This window comes from Biomphalaria glabrata, chromosome 4, assembly GCF_947242115.1.
Source record: "Biomphalaria glabrata chromosome 4, xgBioGlab47.1, whole genome shotgun sequence".
Lineage (NCBI taxonomy): Eukaryota > Metazoa > Mollusca > Gastropoda > Planorbidae > Biomphalaria > Biomphalaria glabrata.
The window spans coordinates 3,070,947-3,095,886 of NC_074714.1; the positions used below are offsets into that span (position 1 = coordinate 3,070,947).

The 24,940-nt window shown below is 36.0% G+C and overlaps 1 protein-coding gene across 6 annotated transcripts in view; it reads left to right on the plus strand.

Annotated features, from left to right (window-relative positions):
* The first annotated feature begins 6,702 nt into the window (after positions 1-6,702).
* The window catches only part of LOC106069087 (E3 ubiquitin-protein ligase XIAP-like), a 31,580-nt gene continuing 13,342 nt past the window's right edge, over positions 6,703-24,940 (plus strand). The window contains exons 1-6 of one of the 6 annotated variants that reach the window (XM_056025285.1): positions 6,703-6,717; positions 11,916-12,033; positions 13,945-14,351; positions 20,043-20,118; positions 23,169-23,250; positions 24,572-24,729. In XM_056025285.1, the coding sequence (XP_055881260.1) occupies positions 14,226-14,351; positions 20,043-20,118; positions 23,169-23,250; positions 24,572-24,729 (442 nt within the window). In that variant the 5' untranslated portion in view covers positions 6,703-6,717; positions 11,916-12,033; positions 13,945-14,225. Of the gene's footprint in view, positions 6,718-11,915; positions 12,034-13,944; positions 14,352-17,614; positions 17,904-20,042; positions 20,119-23,168; positions 23,251-24,571; positions 24,730-24,940 lie in introns of those variants that run through there. The other 5 variants (XR_008777320.1, XM_056025288.1, XM_056025289.1 and 2 more) reach the window with 5 other exon arrangements.

A 24,940-nucleotide genomic window follows, 5' to 3' on the forward strand; every position in this document is an offset into this window, starting at 1 on the left:
TGTATTATTATTTTAGTCAATTAAGATCGAAACGGCGGCTACGTTTTTTTTAATTAGTTGCGAAAGTATTTTTTAAAAACATGATTAATTATTTATTTTGGCAGAAGATAGTCATCATCTTCAATTGCCTTGCGAATGTAATGTGTACAATAAACAAAAAGTTTTAAAAAATGTTGATTTTTTTAAATTGTAAGCCTACCTTTAATTTTATGTTTGTTAACTTTGAAATTTATAAACCATCAATTACCTGTTTATGATTTGTTGATAGATCGCTGATCCGCTCTCCCGCTTTATATATATTTATCGATCGATCGTATATATATATATATATATATATATATATGTATATATGTATGTATGTATGTATGTGTGTGTGTATGTGTGTGTGTGTGTGTAAAAAATAGGTGCCGGTACTGAGTGATGTATTACCTAACTTTTCACTACTAACAAATAAATAATAAACGTTAAAATACAAGAAAATTAATATTTGTTCCCCAAATTGATAAAGGTGCCAGTACGCCGTACCGGTGCGTACCGTCGCATAAAAGGCACTGTGTATATAAACATATATATCGGTGTAAATGTATTTTACCGTGGGTTTTAAAATTAACACTCCCAGTGATAACAGAAAACTGTTAGCTAAATGATCCTGCGTGTCAACAAGAGCGAGCTATGTTTTTGGAACTAATTAGTTCCGTACTTACCTGGCTTTCTCGCTTGCATTTTGTTTTTTATATTTTGGATGACTAATGATAGGAAAGTCTTCAGTAGGCCTAATATACATCTTTTTATTAAATTATTGCTATGTGAAGTGAGCTAATTACATACGTAACTAGCTTTAAGATGAGGCTGTTTTAATAGTGACACTATTGTTGTGGTGTCAGATGACATGAAAATGAAATTAAAAAAAAAATAAAATAGGGCGTAGCTCAGTCTATGTAAATCAATCGTTTTATACAAGCCAACATTTGTAACTCTTTATCTCCGTAATTATTTTCCATGTTCTGACAGAATTGTTCATTTTTCACATGTGTACATTCTACCCTGTTATGATTAAACTCTTCAATAGCATTTTGGTTTGTAATCAGAAAGCGTTACTTTTGGTATATGCATGTATATAGGAGAATGCATGCTCTTTTTATATATAACAAATACACGTTTATAAAACCATAAATTAATTTATTCAATGGGGGTCAAATCAACGATGGTATTGTTAATAAGGAGAGAAAGAGTTAAAGTTATTTGAGACTGTTATATTTTCGATTTTTATAAATTTTTCTGCTTGACATGTTTCGGATGTTCCATTAGATTTTAAGATTGTTAGACCCTAACTCAAACCTCCTTCAGGATGGCGGGCGGGTGATAAAGGTGGATAGGTTTCGATTTAGCAGTCACGATGGACCCTCTCAATATATTAATTCTTCCTTAAATCTTTTATTTAAATATTTCTATAAAAAAAAAACAAAAAAAAAAAAACAATGACTTATAGTATTTTGCCAGTGTCGGATTTAAGCGATGGCCCCAGGTCCTCTACAAGAGAAAGGGCCATCCACACTAAAGAAAAAGAAAAAAAACACGAATATCAACTAGTCAGAAACTGTTATGTCTTTATGTTGGAGTTATTTTTTTTTTTTACCGATAATCTTTATGTGTTTAGGTTGACAACCTGTCTTGGTTAAAAAGTTTTTGCTTGTAGCAGCTTCGATTTTTTTTTTTAAATAGCACACTCAGAGCGCTACCGTCTAATCTCTTGGTGTCTGGGAGAAGGTTTTCTGTGCTGCCTTTATGCGCACCGTAAACACAGCTCTGCTCCAGTCGGGTGTCGAACCTCTATTTTTCTTGATAGATAGCCAAGCCGATCTCAAGAGTAATTAGCCTCTCGGAGACAAGAGTGCGTCAACCCAGAACCGTACTCTCCACAAAGTCAAAATTTGTACATTTTCGACATAAAGAACAAAGAGATAAATTAAGATTAAATTTACAATATGGCATGCTTTTAGATTTAACTATAATGATAAATAAGTAAATTTTGATTGAATCTTTTGAAGAAGCGTATGGGGCCTACACAAAATCCTTCCCGCTGTGGCCTCCACTTACTAAATCCGGTCCTGAATTTCGCAATAGAATTTTCCTGTTGTTATGTCTTAATACCGAATTATGCATTAACTTTTTTTTTTTGACCAGACAATCTTTAAGTTTCGATATAGATCCAGATCTACAAACGGAACAAGTGACATGGAGATACGGCTCACATTTTTAGGGAAGTCGTCCTTGAACTTTTGTAAGTACTATTTACTTTGTAGACCTCTGACCTAGATGTATAGTAGCTACATGGAATAGTACTTTGTAACCTTTCTTTCTATAGCTTGAGATACATATGGCTGCCTGGTCGTGCGGTTTGTGCGCTGGACTGTCGTTTCGGATTTATCGACGGTCGAGGGTTCAAACCCTGCCCGCTCCCATCCCCCGTCGTCCTGCGGGAGGTTTGGACTAGGAAGTAAACTATCTTCAACTCTGAAGCAATAGCCGAAACATGTAAAACATTTTACAAACAAACATAAATTTTTGAAATAAATCTAGGACAAGGTTTAGCATGTCCCGACATCATTAGTGCGTAACTGGAATTTTTTTTTTTTTTTTTTTTTGCTCTCTTTTTGTTTCCTCTTTTTCCTTTAAAAGAGTTATTGTACGTTAAAAAGTAGGGTTACGGTTAAGCAAGCTTCATTACTTCCCTTTACCCGCCATAATTATGCCCAACCCTAACGTGGTGATGCTGGCTGAGTGGTTAAGCACTTGGCTCCCGAACCCGAGATCCTGGGTTTTAAATCTCGCTGAAGACTAGGATTTAAAGTTTTGGGATTTTTATAGGGCGCCCTGAGTCCACCCGAATCTAATGGGCAACTGACTTTAAATTTAGTTGGGGAAAGTAAAAGCGACTGGTCGTTGTGCTGGCCACATGACACTCTGCTCGCTAACCGTTGGCCGAAGAAACAGATGAATAGATCACAAAGTCTGAAAGGGAAACTTGTCTTACGGTACTTTTATAAATGGGGACAGAGTTATAATAAATGCATAGTAATAATAACCGTCAATAGAAAGATATAGGACCTGAGCATCAGTGATAGAACTAGTGCAAATGGAAGTCGTCCCTTTTTTATTTCTTTTTGTATTTAGTCACTCGTTCACCTCTTTCACATACAAAAAAAAAACTTTTGTGCGCAGAAATTTTCAAATAAATTAGCATATGCACTATAACATCTATTGAAACAATGATGTAAAGGTCATCTGTTTTTTATTTATTGTTTGTTTTTAAGGCCGACGGCTAACCAGGGTGTGATGTGGCCAGTGACTGTCCGTCATTACGTTCCCCTTCTGAAGTGGACTCAGGGCATCCTAAAAATTCCAAAATTCAAAATCCTGAAACGCGAAATTCAAAATCTTTACTGAGATTCAAACCCAAAACGTTTCCATTTGGAAGCGAAGCGCTTTACAATTCAACTTGTGTGCACTCAGCCACAGATTTATAAACATACAAACCCACTTCTTGCTATCAACAGTACAATCAAGCTAGAACAAATTAAACAGGGCCTTTATTGTCCTAGGGATATATTTTACAGTTTTAAACAAAGAAAATAATTTATTTTTTTTAAACATAGCTTAGGCCCTATATTGAGTGAAATAGGAATACCATTCAATAGCTACAATCTCTCTATATATATCAAGGTTTATCTCCCATTTTTCTATGTAAAACAAGATGATTAAATTACCACTAATTCATTAGACAAACAAACAGAGTTGGTTGATATAAGCTTTGTAAAAAAAAAAAAAATAAGACCCACTCAATTCTCTAAGGGGCAAACAAAACTGGTATCAAAGTTCTATTTATCTATTTATAAATCCCCACACTACACTCCAGACATAGGCGTGGCATCCATGGCGCGAAGGGGCTCAATGAACCCGGGCCCACGACCATTAGGGGCCCAAAGTCTGTGACTTACCAACCATGGCAAGTTTGGCTTTAATTGCGTTTGGGCGCACGGCTGTTGACCGATCGGGGCCCACATGAACCGAATTAAAACTACTTGAATGTCTTTTGGTAAATATTCAGACTACTGATTTTTTCGCCACACATTAAATGTGTCTGGGGGGGGGGGGCTCCAAAATTTCCTTGAACCCGGGTCCTCGGGTACCTTGCTACGCTACTGACTCCAGATGTTGTCAATTTCTTCTGTGTCAACATCTATTTCAATCAAGTTGCTCGATTCACACCGTCCATTATTTACAAAGTCTCAATACGTTACAATCTAAGACATAAATCCGTTATAAATACATTTCAACTAGATGAATAATAACAACCGTTCCTCCCCCAGGACATCAACTGAAGATTATATAATGACATTTCAGAATAAATCAATCGAGCTTCGTCTAAACAAAAGTATCGGACCAAAGTACTCAATGTTGACTAGTTTGTCAAGTTACCTGAAAAAGAAGTATTACAAAGAATCGGGATTTTCTTCTATTAGAATCTGTTTTACAAAATGTATATTTAGAAAGAAGGGACATATAAAAGTAGATGCAAGATAAAACACTTTTCTAAACCCTATTCTACAAAGCTAGGTTGCCTCGTTAACTTAGATTTCTTTTCCTGTGTGTTGTTTTTCTGTTTAGCGTGTCTATATGTACAGTTTCTTCTTCCTTGCTCTTGGCGTCTTGCCTCCCCCCACCCCAACCTGAAAAGAAAAAAAAAAAGAAAGGATTATAATGGTTTCAATGTTCATGGATTATTAAAGACATAACGGATTAACTAAACTTAAGCGTATGTATTCTAGTCGAGGCTTTTAACACCCACGATAAATTTAGTCAGAGCTGTTAAGAGCCTAGTTTTAAGTTGACAGTTTTTTTTTCTTTTAATGTGATTTGGATCTTTAAGTACCAGTAGGCGTAGTCACATGTGGTCAGCTGACTTTAAGTTGATCTCCTTAGGCCAACGGTTGAGGAGGGTGAAGTTTGGCCTGTACAACAACAAAATCAATTAAATTTACTCAAACGAAGTCCAGGGTATCCCAAAAAAAGCTGAGTGATATCATAAGCTGCAACTGCCTGTAACCCTGGCATCGAAACACGTTTAACAGTAGGGCAATGTGGAGACTTCCGTACACACGATCTGCAACGGAACGTCTGCCACTCCTGCTTCCTGTCACTTATTTAATGTTTAGAATTGTGCTTTCCTTTTTTTTTTTAAATGGTGTTATCCTAAAACACACACACACATTTCTGGAAATGAATTCTTTAAGTGCATTAACAGAAATAGTACCGAAGATGTGATTCAATAGTGTTAATTCAGTTATGGGTTAGGCAATATCAATGATATTGATGTATCCTTTAATTTGTAAGATATAAACTTGGTAATAGATGAAAAGTATTTTACTCTGTAAATATTTACTTTGTAAACTTTTTCTAAACGTAACTGAAATATGAAACACAATACACTCAAAGTTTACTGATACTTAACTTAGTAAAACTTTAGCTTCAATTGCGAAACATTTGATTCCAGATTTTAGGTGTGAGATATTTAGTCAATACGCCTACATCACAAATTGCATAGGATTTTAACAAAATATTTTTTCTATGTAATCAAGTTATAGTAAGAAAATATAACAACAAGTTTTTGGATTCCTTGAGAAAACAAATACATTTATTGTTTAAGCAACTCATCCTCAACTCAGCGCTCAGGTGCTCGCTAGAGGAGACGATATGGAAACATGTTTGCAAAACCGATACCATCACTGGGGGTGCCTAAGATCCTTGTTCATTGCCTTGTCGCTGTCGGATTATCGTACGACGATGTAGTACAGAGGAAGAAAAATCGAGGAGTTTCCACGCTGTGGTCGGCCTTCGGCCTCGCTTTTAGTCCTAAGAGTCTTAGATATCAGTCATCGGTAATAAGGATGTAAGAATGTACATCAACTTGGATCTTTTCCCAGACACAAATTTGTTCAGACAGATGGAGGCGAGTTTCCGATGGGCCTAAAGTTTTAAGAGTGTTAGACTCAACTCTTAGGATAATTACGTAGATCAGCGGTTCTCAACCTTTTAGGCTCGGTGACCCCTTTTTACAACCCCCCCCCCTTTCCAAACTCTGCCGCGACCCCCCCCCCCCTCCGCATACACACACAGCAATAGAAGAATTGACAAACACAATCCATTTTTTTTTCGATGGTCTTAGGCGACCCCTGGCAAATCGTCAATCGACCCCCCTAAGGGGTCGCGACCCACAGGTTGAGAACCCCTGGCGTAGATGAATATATAGGAAAGGATCTAGTGTTTCATTTTCTCCTACACTTTGTCTTATTCTTTGTTTTTTTTTTCTGTTCGTCCTCTATCAGGCTTGATGTCTAGTAACATGTCTTCTGATTGACACTAATGTCACTTTATTTAAACATTTTACGTATTAGGGGATTGGAACTCTGTACCCTACAGTTCTTCATTGTCTCCTTGGACAAAAAAAAAACAACCCAAAGTATGGTCTTACTTTAATTGAATAAAAAAAAAACCGGGAAAATTCACCTGGGCTGAGTCAGGCTTAACTCAGGTAGCCTTTATAACAGATGAAAAACACAAAAGTCACACGTAACTTATATTACATTGAATTAATCGTTCACAGAAAAGTTGAAGGTAAAGATAATTAGATTTTTATGATTCGGAAACACCTTACAGGTATTATATTATTAAAATTATTTTTTTTTTGGCTTTTGATCTTGTTTACTTTTAAGATAAAACTTGAAAATAATAGTGTTTTTGACGGTCATTGACTTGTAGCATCAAAACTGCTGGTAGCGGTATACGTATTTATTTCGTAAGTTATAAATCTTGAAATAACTTTCAAAACTTTTTTTTTTAAAACAATATTATATACCCGGTATAGCTCCTTTTAAAATATGGACACATTTTATTATTATTATTATAGCTTTTATATAGCGCTACTTTCATGCTTTTAGCATGCTTAGAGCGCTTTGGTCCAATCTCATTTGTGGACCAGTGTGTGTGTGTGTGGGGGGGGGGTATCTAGGAGTTGGTTTTCCGTGCTGCCTTTAGGCGCTCAGTAAACACAACTCTGCCCGAGTCGGTTGTCGAACCTGGATCCCCCTTCATAGGTAGCCAAGACAAGCCAAGTTCAAGCGCACTTGGCCTCTCGACCACGCTTCCCAAACTTTTAACTTGAGATGAAATAAATAAACCGTTACCGTAGAAACAAAGAAACACACACACACTCCACTCACTCACTCACTCATTGGCCTCCTTCAGTCGTAGAACGACTACGGTTCATCTCAGAGCACACTTCCTCATGTGGCTGTGGAGCCCTATTTTGGAGAGACACTCCCGTCCACAGATAGCGCAGGTTAAGGTGGCTTTTGCTTCGGTGGTAGAGGAGCTGTACGTTTTTCTTCACACACACACCCTGACAAACAGTAAAATTTATAAAGAATGCAACTTACATTACACTGTAAAGATTTCAACAATCAATTGTGGTCTGAACGTCAGTACGTCTTGGTTGTGCTGTGGTACTGTTTTTATTAAAACATTATTTGTATATGTATTGTAAATGTGGATGTCGTTGTAAAGGCTGATGTTGATTGATAATGTTGATGTCAATGTCAATACTAATGCCGTTGTGAAAGTTGATGTCATAGTTAATAATCATGCTGCGAATGTCGATGTTTTCAATGGCGATGCTAAATTGTTGATGTCGTTTCAAGTTTTGATGGCCTGAATTTTTCATGTTGAAAACGTTGATGTCGTTGTGCTTGCTGATGTGGATGTTGACGTAAATATAGAGACTGAAAATGGTGATGTCTTAGTGAATGTTCATGTTTTGAATGCTGAATTGAGAGTGTCGATATTGTGAATGTGGTAGAAGATGTTAAAAATGTTGCTGTCGTCTGAGTGTTGATGTTTGTGAATTTTGATGTTGAAAATGTTGCTATCATTATGAATGTTGATGTTACTGTGAATACTGATGTCGCTTACAACGTTGATTTCATGTTGATTGTGAATGTACTTAAACTGAACCAGTGTTGTTTCTTCAAGATCACGGCCAAACTAAATAAAATTGATCTATAAATCTCATCTCTAGAACTATTAATCAAAACATTAACACATCGGTATACTGATTTCATATACAAGTTATGAATTAGTATTTCATCACTTTATCAGCTACTGTTTGTTATTATTATTATTGATTCACTAAAAAAGAAAAAAAAAGTCCTTGCGAATTTTTCATTATGTTTCCTTAAAACTCTGCTCAAATGACTCGGCAGACGTCAATAAAGAAGGTCAATATCCAGAAACAAAAGACGGCATGCTAGGGCAAAAAGGTTAATGGACCATGAAGAATACGTAATGACTCTTTGAGCACTGTGAGCTGGTGGCGAACAAGAATTGTAGCGGCCGCCAGAGCCTATGAAGAAATAGAAAGGCTGAAAACTGCGTGTTGGATCGCTGTAATAGTGCCCCCCCCCTTTTTAAATATATTTTCTGAAGATACACACATTCTTGTATCACGATACACACATTCTTGTATCACGATACACACATTCTTGTATCACGATACACACATTCTTGTATCACGATACACACTCTTTCTTCTTTCACGATACACATACTTTCTTCTATCATGATACACACACATTCTTCTATCATGATACACACACCTTCTTCTATCATGATACACACATTCTTGTATCACAATACACACACTTTCTTCTATCACGATACACACACTTTCTTCTATCACAATGCACACACTTTCTTCTATCACAATACACACACTTTCTTGTATCATGATACACACACTTTCTTCTATCACGATACACACACTTTCTTGTATCACGATACACACATTCTTCTATCATGATACACACACATTCTTGTATCACGATACACACACTTTCTTCTATCACGATACACACATTCTTCTATCATGATATACACACTTTCTTGTATCATGATACACATATTATTCTATCATGATACACACACTTTCTTGTATCATGATACACACATTCTTTTATCACGATACACACACTTTCTTGTTACATGATACACACATTTTTCTATCATGATACACACACTTTCTTGTTACATGATACACACATTCTTCTATCATGATACACACACTTTCTTGTATCATGATACACACATTCTTCTATGACGACACACACACTTTCTTGTATCATGATACACACATTCTTGTATCACGATACACACACTTTCTTCTATCACGATACACACACTTTCTTGTATCACGATACACACATTCTTCTATCATGATACACACACATTCTTGTATCACGATACAAATACTTTTTTTCTATCACCATACACTATTTCTTCTATCACAAGGGTTCTCAACCTGTGGATCGCGACAACCTTGTGGTCGCCTAAGACCACTGGAAATATTTATGTTGTGTCTATTCTGAAGAGTAAATTTTTTATTAATGTTTACCATAGTTATAGTTTAATTTTTTTTTACTACAATTACTATTCGATAAAGATGTTTCAGACAACTGAATCTAAATATAATTCAATTATTTCAATTATTGCACAACGCATCATCATGCCCATGTGGGATCATACATATTATTTCTATGGTAAAGAGTTAACCAAGTCGAGGCGTACTGAAAAAGCGATGTCGTTTCTAATTAATACTATGCCATGTTATTGAAGGTTACACTTTCATTATGTGGCAGCCCATAAAAATGGATCTCGAGTGTACATGTCTATTATAAGAGTAAAAACCCACGAAAATTGAGAAAAAGTTTTTTTAAAATTTGTCTATCGTGTTAAGTATAACAATACATTACTTTTTTTTTTCAAAAATGCTAATAAGGTGTCCAATATGGCCGCCGAAATGGTAAAATAAAGCATTTTGTGAAGTACAATAACTTGCACTCTTGTGAAACTAATACAAACAATTTGAATGAATTTAAAAGTATTATGCTATTTCTTAATAGGAAAAAGATACAATTTTTAAAATTTTGACCCCAACAACTTGGATTTTTTCACCATTTTTATCAAATTAGAAGGTCACTAAAAAAATCTAAGTTAATATTTTACAGTTTCTTTAGTCCATTCCCTCTATATCTTGTTAGACACCTTATTTATATAGGTTAGTTATTTAGCGACGCACCATAGATGACGCATATTGAACGGGACTAGTGACGTTTGGGATATGTTGGGTTAGAGACCGGAAAATCAGTTAGCGATAGAATACTCCAGGGTAACGACGTGTTTAGTGACAGAGACTTCTACTGTGGCCTTTTATCAGAATAAATCTATGTGAAATTGTTCATCAGAGTTGACTACATCTCTTCACTCGTTAAAACAGATGTGCCTGTTTTTGTCTGTATTGTTGTTCAACTACACGGAATACACCCGAACATCTACACCCAAACGCTTGCAGAGTAATTGGTGGAAATCTAACAGTAATCCATAGTTGACCTCAAGACAGCCTGAATAAGCAACATCACAATCTATGTACGCAACAAACTTGTCAAATTGTCACGTAAGCTTGCAACATAAAATATGGTGAATATGTAATAGACAAGTCAACTAATGTAAGGATGGCTGCCTGGTCGTGCGGTAATCGCAATGGACTGTCGTTCGGATATCGATGGTCCCGGGTTCATACTCTGCCCGCTGCCACCCCGTCTAGAGGTTTGGACCAAAATTAAAAGTGAAATTGCCTCTCCTTCCAACCAAAAGAAAACCATTGGAGGTCAGTCTATTTTAAAAAGAATTGTAAGTTAACAAAACAATTTACTAAATAGTGTCATAGAGACATACTCGCAAACGTCTCCATCTAGTGACGTTTGTTACATTCTGAGACTCATTGAAAGAAATGTCTCAATCACAATCTAAACATTATTCTATTGTTATTCTAAGCCAAAAGATTTTTAAAAATGCAGACTTTACCTCGACTACAAAACCAGATGTAACTTATTTTTTATTTGTACAAAGCTTATATTAACTCACTCTGTTTGTCTGTACGCGTTATTTCTCCCACATTCAAACTCGGATCAAGCTGAAATTTTGTACAATTCTTTCTTTTATAACTCAACATAACAGTAAAAAAAAAAAATTAACTAATTAGTTAATTAACTATTGTCAACTAATTACTTCGTTCTGGTATCTCGAACAAGCGAAATAAGTTTTACTTGATTAATAAGGTAGTATAAGCGGAATTAGTTCCCATCATTGTTTGCAGAAAGAAAAATGTGTAAATAACTATAAAACCTATTTTCATAAACAGTTCCCTGGCACAGTGGTTAGCGTGTTGGCTAGAGGAGGCTTTAGCCCACGAGTTCGTTTTCAGGTCGCTCACTTTTTAAAAAATAATCTCTATATATAATTCTCTTCTTCCCTCAAGAGTTTGGACGAGAGGCAAGAAGTAAAGGAAAGATCACTCTCTTATTTCTAAGGATCACGAAAAAACAAGAGTAGTATTCACACCAGTGATGGCTGCCAGCGCGCTAGACTGTCGTTTAAATTTATCAAACCCTGCCCGCTCCCATCCCCCTTTGATCTGCAGGAGGTTTGGACTAGGAAGTAAACTTTCTTCAACTCTAAAAGAACATCCGAAACATGTAAAAATTTTTACAAACAAACATTTTACAAACACTAAATAGCAGGGCCGGACTTAACCATTGTGACCAAGAAGTCACGGAAAGAGATAAAGTAATCTACTATGTATATATAAAATAGCAGGGCCGGACTTAACCATTGTGGGGTCCTATGCGAAACGGATTTCGCGGGGCCAAGTTTGGGTAGGGAAGCGGACAATAAGGGAAATTTAAGAGTTTGTATTAGAAAAATAAATTCGTCTATTCATTTTCTTCATTCCTCACTACGTACAGAAATACTTTACGAGCCTTGCGTGTAGCGAAGTCATCATGTGAAAGAAGCTTCTCGCGCCTCAAACGAATGAAGAATTACTTGAGGTCAACAATTCTCAAAGATAGATTGAAACATTTGGTAAGTCTTGCTATTGAGCGTGATGTATGTAGGAAACAGAATTATTATAATAATAATAATAATAATAATCTTTATTATCCGTAAGGAAATTTGTCTTACAATTTGTGCATTACACCAAACAAAAAACATTATAACTCTAAGAAACCAAAGTGTACATTCACACCAGACTCACTCATAATTTACATGTGACATAGTTTATACCAGATTGTTCCTATTTAATGATTTGATTGCCAGGGGAACAAAAGAGTGTTTGTGTCTGTTTGTCTTTGCTATCGGTGTCTTGTATCTCTTTTGTGATGGTAAAATCACGAAATCCTGACACAAAGGGTGATTCTTTATTTCGAGGATCTTGTTAGCTTTTTTATAGATGTTTGTCTCAAACAACTGCCCAAATGGGGTTTGTTTTTTGCCAATGATTTAGCCAGCAGCATTGAGGATTCTATTAAGTTTATTCCTATTTTTAATGCTCAGATTGCCATACCAGGCAGTGATATTGAAACTGTAAATATTGCAGATGTGAGCGTGATAAAACATAGCCAAGGCCTTTTCGCTAACATTAAACGAGGACAGTTTTCTTAGTAGTCGTAATCTTTGCTGCCCTTTTTTGCTGATATACTGTATGACTTTATGGGAGGGGGGGGGTGATCTCGTGTGTGTGTGTGTGTGTTTGCCGCTTTATCCAGGTGTTGCCACGACCCCGCCTACATATCAGTTCAAAGCAAACGACAGCATTTGTTTTTCGAAAACTCTCAGTCTGGTTATTCGTGTTAAGTGTGGCAAAGCGCGGCGAGAGAGGAGAACCGCAAATAACGTAGGCCTACAAAAGTGTGACGTCATGAGTTAGGCGTCCTGGGCTGACATCGTCTGTAAAGAACAATTGGAAATTCCCATTCTTGGTCTATATATACTGGGCCGCACAAAAGATTGGTATTTATATTCAGGCTTACGAATATAAAAGTAGCGCAACATAGCTAGGGATAGAAAAGTGGATTTGTTTATTAAATGCTAGCCATTTGGCTTAACAAGTTTAATAATCTGTTAGTTATGAAATACTCTTGTGAAGTTATTCTTATCGGATTTATCGAAAAGTCTGAATTTTTATTCTTTGATTTGAATTTGTGATTTAATCATTTTGAGGTCATGTCCGAGCACATAAAAACACTCAGCCATTGTATTCTATTATTGAAGACAGACGCAGAAGATGGAAAGAAAACTTAAAAAAAAAACGCCTGCGGACAACGGCTTTGTCTGCATAAATTGCGGTAAAAAATGCATGTCGCAACTGGGTTTGCATAGTCATGTAAAACGCTGCATTAATCTTCGGAATCGAGGACATTGCCATTATTAATACATATCTTATGGTGGATTAGTAGCCAGCGACCAGTGCCTAATTTCTCCCTGACTTATGACCTGTGACCAGTGTCCAGTGATGGATGAGGAAAACGATAGATGACAAATTGTTCCTCGCTCAAACATTATGTACACTTTGTTTAAAGTGATAAATGATATAGTATATATTTAAATATGACATTCGCTAAATATTTCATATTAAAACTCTAAACATTACTGAAGGTGGCCATTGTATTTGACCCTCCCATTATTTAGACATCTTGATGTGTTTTTTTTTAGATAAAATTTTTTGCAAATTATTTTCATTTTTTTAAAGACCATGTCATGAATTAAAATAGTGCCTTCAGACAAGAATTTCAAATTCCAGTGTATCATTTAGAGTAGCCTAGAGTTAGTTAGATGCTGTAGAACTTACAAGAAAGAAAACAAAACGAAACTTGCGACCCATCGTTGACCTAGATCCCAACGGAGAAAATGTTTGACGATATATTGATCTCAAATATAATTGTTAGAACTTTTAAAACATCTCTTTTTAACGTTTAAGTTTTTCAATATTCACAGGTGCATCAAACACATCCTGATTAAGAGATGGAAAGAATCTCAGCTCGTCTCTGCATGTGGTCTCGTCTTGGACATAGGCCACCAGCCAGCTACCACCTGGCGTCTATTCTGAGCGAGTCTCTCCAATTGTTCCCACGTCAAAGCAACTTCATCTGCAAGGCATCTGCATCCAAATGTCGGCGCCATGCACTCCTGGGCTATTCCCTCTTCCTCTTTTCTTGAGGTTTTATGCGAGGGCTTGCAAAGGGTGTCGCCAGCACCTTTGACGGATATCGACTTCAATGCACTTCTGCTTTGTTCTTTGTCAAACTTCCTTATTGGTTTCCTTGTATGATGATCTTTTGATGCTTACTAATTCTCATAAAAACATCTTTCGCAAAGAGGAACACAGAATCTCAAGAGTAACGGTATGTTTTTTTTGTTTTTTTTTTAAATCAGCAAGAGGAGAACGGATGTGACTCTGAGATTATTGTTAGTGACCTATGTTAAGTCTGAATAGAACAAGATCAAGTCCAACATGGAGGATGGCAAAGGTCAAGACTGAATGGCTAAAACAACATTACAGTTCCCCATTCCGACCATGCGGTCTATAGGTCGGATGATCTAAACGTAATCTTTTTCTGTGGCCCACTGTTAACGAGGGTGTCATGTGGCCAGCACAACGACCAACCTCCTTTTTTTTTTCCACAACTAATATCAGGCACCCATTAGAGCTGGGTGGACTCAGGCGTCCTAAAGATCACGAAATTAAAATTCACAGTCTTCACCAGGATTCAAACCCGGGACCCTCTTGTTCAGAAGCTAAGCGCTTTACAACTCAGCCACTGAGCCTCTCCAAAACAAAAATTAACTAAGGTAAAATTGTACTTTTTCTGTAGTTACCTGAATAATTAAATTTTAAAAATAAATCTATGAGCTAGTGGCCATTTGGAAATGATCAAATGTACACATTTTCTAGCTAGCTCATCCTGGTAAAATATAATCAATGTCATTCTCAGCAATGCATCCGTTTGTTTCGACCTCTAGAAGTTTGTTTCGACCTCTAGAAGTTTGTTTTCTACCTCTAGAAGTTTGTTTTCCACCTCTAGAAGTTTGTTTTCTACCTCTAGAAGTTTGTTTTCCACCTCTAGAAGTTTGTTTTCTACCTCTAGAAGTTTGTTTTCTACCTCTAGAAGTTTGTTTTCGACCTCTAGAAGTTTGTTTTCTACCTCTAGAAGTTTGTTTTCTACTTTACTCTTGCGCTTTTCACCTTCTCCTAACTCTTATTCTGTTGAACCGTTTGGGCACCACACACGATTTTTCGACCGTTTTTCTCCATTCCTCTCTGTCCTTGGACAGAATTTGTTTCCATGGCACGTAATGTGATAATAATTAGCGCATGTCCAATTATTTCGATCAATGGTGCCCGGTCTTTATAGACACCAGTGTTAAAAACCTATATTGATGGAACTCAGCTTTTACGGATTCGTTTCACACTGTTATCCGAAGGTTTGATCCTCCGTATAGTCGCGAGAGAAATATTGTAATAGTAAGCTAGCATTAACAAACTAACACTATTGTTCATATCTGTGAATCTTCTCTTTTATTCTTATTAAAGGCTTACAATGTACCCCCACCCCTCTTTTTTTTCTTTCAGCAGCTCAATTATTGGACTTGTTAGCAACATGATCATTTTGTCTATAAATACATTACAATTACAACACGTTTACTGTCATACTATTGAGCTGAATTTCCGATGTGCTTTTTCCAGAAAATCAGTTAATCAACTTTTTTAAAAAGCTGGCATGTTTTTTTTTTTCATGTTTTGTCTATGGGTTGCAATGCGCCGCTTGTAATCGTGCAATGCGCCACTTTTACGCTTGTGCCCTAGTTTGGCCACCTACGTTCTAGGTCGAGCAGAGTCAAAACAGGACAATCCCAATAAATAAACTATGTGCTGTGCAAGTGTGAGATTAATAGTTTCTTGTAGCTTTCCCAGAGTAAGGCGAAGGGCAAGGCCAAGCACTCAGTAAATGCAAAATTCGTGTTTTAGGAGTTAGTTCCTCTTTAAGTAATTCTATGTTTCAATGAGATTTGATCTTGTTTGTTCTATAAGGTTTATACGTTCCTTTACAAATGAAAATGATTAAACCCTTTTCTGTACAGCAGGTAAAGCAGCGCCGCAGCGTGCAGAGGTACGAACTCTGAACCACCGACAGCCCGAAGCGCTTACTTCTTGAGAAGGCACGCACAAAAAGTAGTGCATCGCAATGGGCCTCATTCACCAATCGTAAACAAACAGCATTTAGCCACGTGACAATATTGATTTAAAAAAAAATGAAAATTACGTATCACGTGACAGCCTTTATGGATTACGTAATTTGTATAGAAGAGATAGAGAACCACGTGACAAAATGTTGTTTGTTTACGATTGGTGAATGAGGTCCATTAGGCTACATTTATTTACATAATGCCATCAGGAAGAATGAGGTCAGACACAAAGCATACGGCGTTAGAAAAAGTATTTTTGTGTATTTCTCTTGTTATTTTTTTAGTGAACTATTTCTTTTTAGATGCTATCAATTTGAAATTGTTGTTGAAACTTGTTGTTCGAGTTTATGGTAGTGGTCGAGGAAGATAAGTTACTTCCACTCATTACAGCTACTTAATAATGTCAGAGGAGGCGCTGTGGCTGAGCGGTAAAACCGGGGGTCCCGGGTTCGAATCCTGGTGAAAACTGGGATTTTTAACTTCAGGGTCTTCGGGCGCCTGTGAGTCCACCCAGTTCTAATAGGTACCTGACGTTAGTTGGGGAAAAGTAAAGGCGGTTGGTCGTTGTGCTCGACACATGACACCCTCGTTAACTGTGGGCCACAGAAACAGATGACCCTTACATCAGACCACAAGGTCTGAATAGGGAACTGTACTTTTTACTTTTAATAATGTCAGAACTGAAGCTCTGGTGAAGCAACACATTCGACTATCTATGTTAAAGACAAGTACTCATTTCTCACGTTTGACTTAGAACAAAAGAATGAAAACTCTCAGGGGCCGGCCTTTCAAAGTATATTTATAGGAAGAAACTAAACTTTAATAGTCGCCTGTGGGTTAATTAAAGCTACGTCAATCGTACGATACACTAAATATGTTAACCCTTTCCTACATCTCTAAAAGCCTTTGACAATAGCCATGACTGATATGCTAAATGCAATTTGAGGGGCCCATGTAAGGCAGGAGCCCGATTCGGAGCAATCGGTAAAAGGCCGGCCCCACTCTAAAACTATTCAAGGGCTATTCGGCATTTTGGTCTAAAGTTAATTATAGCTATGGTAAATAAATTCGTATTTTTTAATTTGAAAACTTATCTGAGAATGAAGAATATGTCAAAGACTCAGCCACACTACGACCCCAGATCGAAATGGTTCTTACTTGAAGTTAAGTGTTAGGAATTTTGGATTTCGATTATTTAATTAGAGCACACAGTGTACAACAAGTTTTATTTTCTAAATCAAATTAAATATAAATGAACATTCTTAAGCTTTGTGTAATAGACATTTGAATAAGTACAACTGAAAATATAACTTATTTTAATTTCCTTTTCCAGGAATAAATAATCAATGTAATGATGTCTGCTTAACTGTCTGCCTCTCTCTCTCTCTCTCCTTATATATGTCTGCCTCTCTCTTTCTTTTCACTGTGCATTTCGCAACACACGTGATTGCTGTTGGAGAAGTTAACCAACAGTGACGCTGTTTGTTGTTTTCGATTCTGCTACCATTTCGTAGCTTGTAATCAACCAGGGAATCTGTATATTTTTTGTTTGGAATATTCCATGGATCTTTTCATTGACGCCATAATTCATGACCCAGTTTATTCGGATTTAATTGATTACTTTGTGGCATGACACACAGAATTTAGGTCTAACTGTGTGGATGGTAGCCAATCATAGACCTATTGTAGCCTAACTTCTTTGATACATGGTGGATATCATTTTACCTTCTGCTTGTTTGTTTTGGATATTTCAGTAATTGTTGAAGAAGAATTGATAAAAAATAATTCTTGGTAACCAAGAGCTTCTCAAAAATTAATAATTAAACAAAAAAAAGTAAAAAAAAAATATGTTGGCTCTTTTTTTGTCGACTGATATTTTTTGACAAGAATCGTTGTTGACGGCTTTTATCGTTTTACTTCTTCTCACTTAATCAAATATTACATGATATTCTATGATGTACGAGAATGCTTTGCGCAAAACGAGGGAGAAAATTTTTTACTTTGTTTAGTCTAGTTGAAGGAGAGTCAGTTGTGCTGACTGATCTGGGCTGTTTTGGATTATCAAGTATACAAATATGTGTAATGAGCATTAAAGATGTAGGCCTACGTGTTGCATTAGTAGGCCTATGTGCAATGAGCATTAAAGATGTAGGCCTACGTGTTGCATTAGTATGTGCAATGAGCATTAAAGATGTAGGCCTACGTGTTGCATTAGTATGTGCAATGAGCATTAAAGATGTAGGCCTACGTGTTGCATTAGTATGTGCAATGAGCATTAAAGATGTAGGCCTACGTGTTGCATTAGTATGTGCAATGAGCATTAAAGATGTAGGCCTACGTGTTGCATTAGTATGTGCAATGAGCATTAAAGATGTAGGCCTACGTGTTGCATTAGTATGTGCAATGAGCATTAAAGATGTAGGCCTACGTGTTGCATTAGTATGTGCAATGAGCATTAAAGATGTAGGCCTACGTGTTGCATTAGTATGTGCAATGAGCATTAAAGATGTAGGCCTACGTGTTGCATTAGTATGTGCAATGAGCATTAAAGATGTAGGCCTACGTGTTGCATTAGTAGGCCTATGTGCAATGAGCATTATTCAAGAATGTGAATGGCGTATTAAAGATGTACAAGGTACATTAAAGATTCGTAAGATGCAGTGAGGATGCATTCAAGATGTGCAAAGTAAATTATAAATGTACATGGTGCACTGAAGATGTGCAAGATGCATTAAATATGCCCAAGAGGCATTCAAGACGTGCACGGCGCATTCAAGATGTGCAAAGTGCATTAAGCAAGTCCTTGGTGAATTAAAGATGTGTGCCTTTGGATGAAGTTCAATGTATTCAGCACCAAAGTAAAGAGGCACATTTTTAAAAGATCTTCAAATAATTACAACTCATGTGTCTTTATGTAATTGCTAGGCTACGATTACTGTTGCTAACATTTTTCAACAAATGCTTAATTACGGATTTGTCGTCACCAAGATGCACATAGAAGTCTAATTCATAAAAAAAAAGGTGGTCGATTGTAGTCAAACTAAATTTCCCAATTTCCATTTGATTGAACCAATCAAAATTAAAATATCTTATCTTATAAGCTTACTTACACTCATTCTCATTATTCATTAATTCATTATTCACTAATTTAAATCTCATAATATGAAACTGCCAGTATAGAAATCTATAAATCTTAAGCAATTTATTAAGCTCTTAGTTTTTATTTTACATCATTATGAAGTCATACCTAAAAATAAAACCTGTAAGCCTACTTTAACTCAGATTAATGTTGTTGTTTTTTTAATATTACTCAAATTGTTGTTTTTCAAGATTGTGATATCAGCAAAAAACAATTGTTTCTATTTAACGGAGCGAATGTTCTTTCTAATTCACAAGCAATACACAAAAAAGCACTAAAAAGAGCAGCCTAGAATTTAAACGTGCTATTGAAGTTTTCAAAAAAGAAATAATAAAGTAGTAGGCCTGTACACATAGATCTATATTTTGAAAATTAACCCTTCTCTAGATCTTCGATAGGCCAAATTTAAACTTTTTATGGGCCTAAAATCTAAAGATGAACTAAAAGTTTATTAGTGCATCATGGGAAGTCAAAAAAGCCTTGATAATTGAATTCATGGACTGGACTCGATTTTGCAAAAAAAAAATAAATATATAATTCGAATGCATTTAAATTCAGATACGAATATACGAAAATAAAGAGGCATATCTGATTTTATTTTTTTTTTAAAGCATAAGATTCGAAAAAAAAAAAGAGGCATACATCATTTAAAAAAAACAAAACAGTATTAGTTTGACTGAAGTTACTTATCAAATTCATCATGGATCAGGTTACATCTTCAATACAGAGCAATTATGCCACTAAAAAGACTGAATTCACTGCAGGAAACGCTGTTTCTCAATGGGGTAATTATTTCTTTTTATACCTTACCATTTTTGTAAAGTTTTTTACCTTCTTTAATCCAGTTTCTCTTCCAAAATCAGCGTTAATGACGGCCCTGTTTGCACAAAGAAAGTCGGATGCAGAAGTAAACCGATTCTTATAATATAAGTTATTAGTTTTCCTTAAAAAAAATGATTAAAACTAGATCTAGCAACGGTCACTTCTACACAAAAGCATTCATTCAGTTTAGAAAGCAAACTAGTCCATTCTTTTTTTTGGCACTGTAGAAAATGGAGACGGCGAAATATGTTGTAACTTGAAATCTTGCGCCACAAATGATTGCAATGATTGTAACATGTTACAGTGTTTTGACTTGAAAAGATGGTAGCATGCTATCTCTAATTATCTACTTTAGGAGTCTAGTAAAATTATCTTTATCCCGCTCTTCGTTGGTTCACCACCTTCACTAATCACTTAGTCTCTTATGGAATTCCCCATTTTCTGGGAGGTTTGCATGCGCTCTGGACTGTTCGATGGTCTCGATTGTCACAGGTTCGAATTCTGCCCTCCGCCCCCCCCCCCGTCCTGCTGGAGACACTGGCGGATCCAGGGGGGGGAGCGGTAGGGGCGATCGAATTTTAGTATAGAATTCAAACAATTTGTATACGAATTTATAACTTATGTTAATAATATATAATAATTATTTATATTTCAACCTATTTTTAGATTATTTCGCCCCCCCCCCAGTAGCCTATGTTGCCCGATTTGGTGGGGTCGGGAGGGGGCGATGGCTTCAATTCCCCCCCCCCCCTTAAACTTTCGAATGGGGGGGGGCGGTCCAATTTATTTGTAGAAATCACAGCTTGCTAACAGAATCAATTAAATATATATATATGATTAAAACGGTGTTTTAACCGATCTTTATATTATGCCGTTACCCTGTTGGCCGATTGGATGGGGGTGGGGGTGGTGGGCGAATATCTCTACTGCCCTTCCCACCTAAGCCATTTGAGTGGGAGGGGCGGTCTTACTTTTAAGGGGAAATCATAGTTTGTGAACAAAATTAGTTGAATTAAAATATAATTTTTATATTATGTCGCTACACTTCTGGTATCTTAGCCGATTCGGTGGGGTAAGGTGGAGGGGGGGGGGGCGATTGCATCTACTGCCCTCTCCACTCTAGCCCTCTGAGTGTGTGTGTGTGGGGGGGTCCTATTTTTATGGAGAAAATTAGTTGAACATCCATATAATATACGCTACGTATTGATATGTGAAATTTTATCATTAGTAAATATAAAAAAGGGTTGTACCAGGTGGGAGGGGCGATACATGCAATCGCCTTCCGCCCATCGGACAAACCAATGCTTTTTCTTTTTGAATTATAGTTAGGAAATTACATAATTAAAAGAACAATCTGTCACTAATATAGTTTATATATGCTTTAAATTAAATTCTTATATCGAGTCGCCCCACCCCTATTCTCTAATGCCAAATGCAATCATTAGCAGAAATTATAAAAAGGAGCGAGGGTTCATCGTTTTCACTCTACCGCCCCTCCCCTTTCCAGACGAAAACATGATGTTTTAAAACACGGGGGGTTGGCCGAGTGGGGGGGGGGCGATCGCGCCTACCGCTCCCCCCACTGGATCCGCCCAGTGCCTGTATCCCTGTCAGACCATTAATGTCGTTAGCAAAGGGCAATATATTAACTCAACAAAGACATGAGAGAGATTATGTTGGTATTGAATTTTTTTTTCTCTCACAGCGAAGTTTAGGATTTGTTCTATTGTGATGCGACCTGCTTGTTCTTCTGATATAATTTTGTCTGCTATAGGATTTAGACGGTTAGGTTTACTTTTTTGACAAGACAGAATGGTTTTCCTTCTGAGGACTCTCGATCACGACTGTGACAAAATGACTATAGCTCATGCTTTCAATATATTATATTGGGTCAACGTCTGCGAGTTCCAATACTTTGGTAGAGTGTTGTAATATGGGAAAATCCCCAAAATAGTTTATCTTATTAATTAAGCGCCAAAGGAGTCGTGGTTTTCCAGGAAAACTATTTTGATACACTTTTATTTCTTTGTTCTTTTATTCGGGAATAGTTTTTCTTTGAATTTCAATGGCTTGTTATTGTCACGTTTACACGGTGCTCCAGCAAATCAATAACACATTATAATACATGCTCCACATGGACATATTTTATTAGCCTTTGGTGTTCGTTCATTTCATCGCTGGTCATTTCATCTGCGATCATTTCATCCCTGGTCATTTCATTCCTGGTTATTTTATCTGCGATCATTTCATTCCTAGTCATTTTATCTGCGATTATTTCATCCTTGGTCATTTCAACCCTGGTCATTTCATCCCTGGTCATTTCATCCCTGGTCATTTCATCTGCGATCATTTCATATCTGCTCATTTCATCTGCAATCATTTTATCCCTGGTCATTTCATCTGCAATCATTTTATCCCTGGTCATTTCATCTGCGATCATTTCATATCTGCTCATTTCATCTGCAATCATTTTATCCCTGGTCATTTCATCTGCGATCATTTTATCCCTGGTCATTTCATCTGCGATCATTTCATATCTGCTCATTTCATCTGCAATCATTTTATCCCTGGTCATTTCATCTGCGATCATTTTATCCCTGGTCATTTCATCTGCGATCATTTCATATCTGCTCATTTCATCTGCAATCATTTTATCCCTGGTCATTTCATCTGCAATCATTTTATCCCTGGTCATTTCATCTGCGATCATTTCATTCCTGGTCATTTCATCTGCGATAATTTCATCCTTGGTCATTTCACCCCTGGACATTTCATCTGCGATCATTTCATCCCTGGTCATTTCATCTGCGAACATTTCATTCCTGGTCATTTCATCTGCGAACATTTTATCCCTGGTCATTTCATCACCAATCAATTAAGCACTTTTTCCTTTCAGCCACTGTGTAATGGTGTTGTTAAGACTTTCACTGATGGCACTCATTTCATCAGTGACTTAAACTCTAAGTCGTTGGTTTTCCTGGCCTGCAATATAAGTAGTATATTTTCTTTTCAGATCTCTGGAAAGATTCAGTTCCAAGTCTCCTCCTCCTGCAGCCTAATGGAACTCTAGAGATTAAAAACATTAATTCCGTTAAGTAAGTCCGTGAGTTAGGTGTTGAACTACATATTTATAATTGATTCAAATAAAAGAAGAAATATTTCATTTTATTGTTAATTTTGTTGACTTGTTAAAAGTATACATCATCTATTCAAAGTAATAATAATTCAAAGCATGAATCATTTATTTAAAGCACGAATCAATTAATTAAAGCATTAATCGCTTATTTAAATTATCAATCACTCATTCAAAGCATGAATATCTTATTCAAAGCATGGATCGCTTATTCAAAGCATGAATCACATATTTAAAGCATGAATCAGTTATCCAAAGTCTGAAACACTTATTTAAAACATGATTCACTTATTTAAAATCTGAATTAGTCATATAGTCTGAATTTCTTTTAGAATTTTGAATCACTTATTTGTCTTAATCTCTAATTCAAAGCATGAATCACTCATTCAAAGCATGAATCTCTTATTTAATGCATGAATCACTTATTTAACGCATTAATCACTTTTTTTAAAGCATTAATCACTTACTCAAATCATGAATCACTTATTCAAAATATGAATCACTCATTAAAAGCATGAATCACTCATTAAAAGTATGAATCACTCATTACAAGCATGAATTACTAACCGGTATTTTAAGTATGAATCATTTATTTAAAGTCTATATCACTTAAAGTCTTAATAAATTTCTTAAATTCTTAATTACTTATTGAAAACATAAATAACTCATTTAAGGCATGAATCACTAATTTAAAGCTTGATTCAGTTATTTTATACAATAATTACTTATATAAAGTCTGAATCACTTTTTAAAATTCTCTATCACTTAATTTAAAGAATTAATCACTTATTTAAAGCTTGAGTCACTCATTTAAAGTCTGAATCACTCAATCAAAGCATAAATCACTCATTCAAAGCATGAATCAGTTATTTAAAGCAGGAATAATTCATCAAAAGCATATTAACTAATAAAACTTCAAATAGCTTGAAAAACTTTCTTTTGTGAACAAAACTAAATCGAACTTTATAATATGAACAAAATTAAGTTGAAATGAGATGAAAAAAACTGTAGTAGACTTTAGTAATAAATCTAACTCACTACAATAACACAACCTTATACTGTTATAGTCTCACGTTCTGGAGTCGTCTCTCCTAACCAAGACAAAGTGACGACAATGCCACCTATGTTGCATCATTCACAACCAATCGCTAACTTCTTCCCACCGTCACCATAGAAACACACACACGCACACACACCATAACAAGTGGGAAACTGTTTTAGTTGCACACACACACACACACATGACATTGACACATAACTAACTTTACCTATTATTTTCATAGGGGGAAAAAACTATATTACAGATTCGCCTGTCCTAATTGTCATCTTTATATTGGGAGAGTAAAAGACTTCATTAGTTTTCTACAGCATAGCTCTGTAGAAAGCATAAGTAGGATTAACAAATATCTAGTTACATGTTGTCTGTCGCTAAACTTTGATGGTGAGTAATTATTTTAATAAAAGGATATTGATCTATTGAAATTTAGTTATTCATTTTGTACTTCATTGTTTTGTTGTTTGTTTGTTTTTTTAGAAGTTAAAAAAAATAATTAAATAAATGAAATAGACTTTCATAGTCGAGATATTTTTTTTTACATGTTTCGTATTGTTCCTTTGGATTTTGAAGAAAATTAGGCCTAGGCCTACATTCT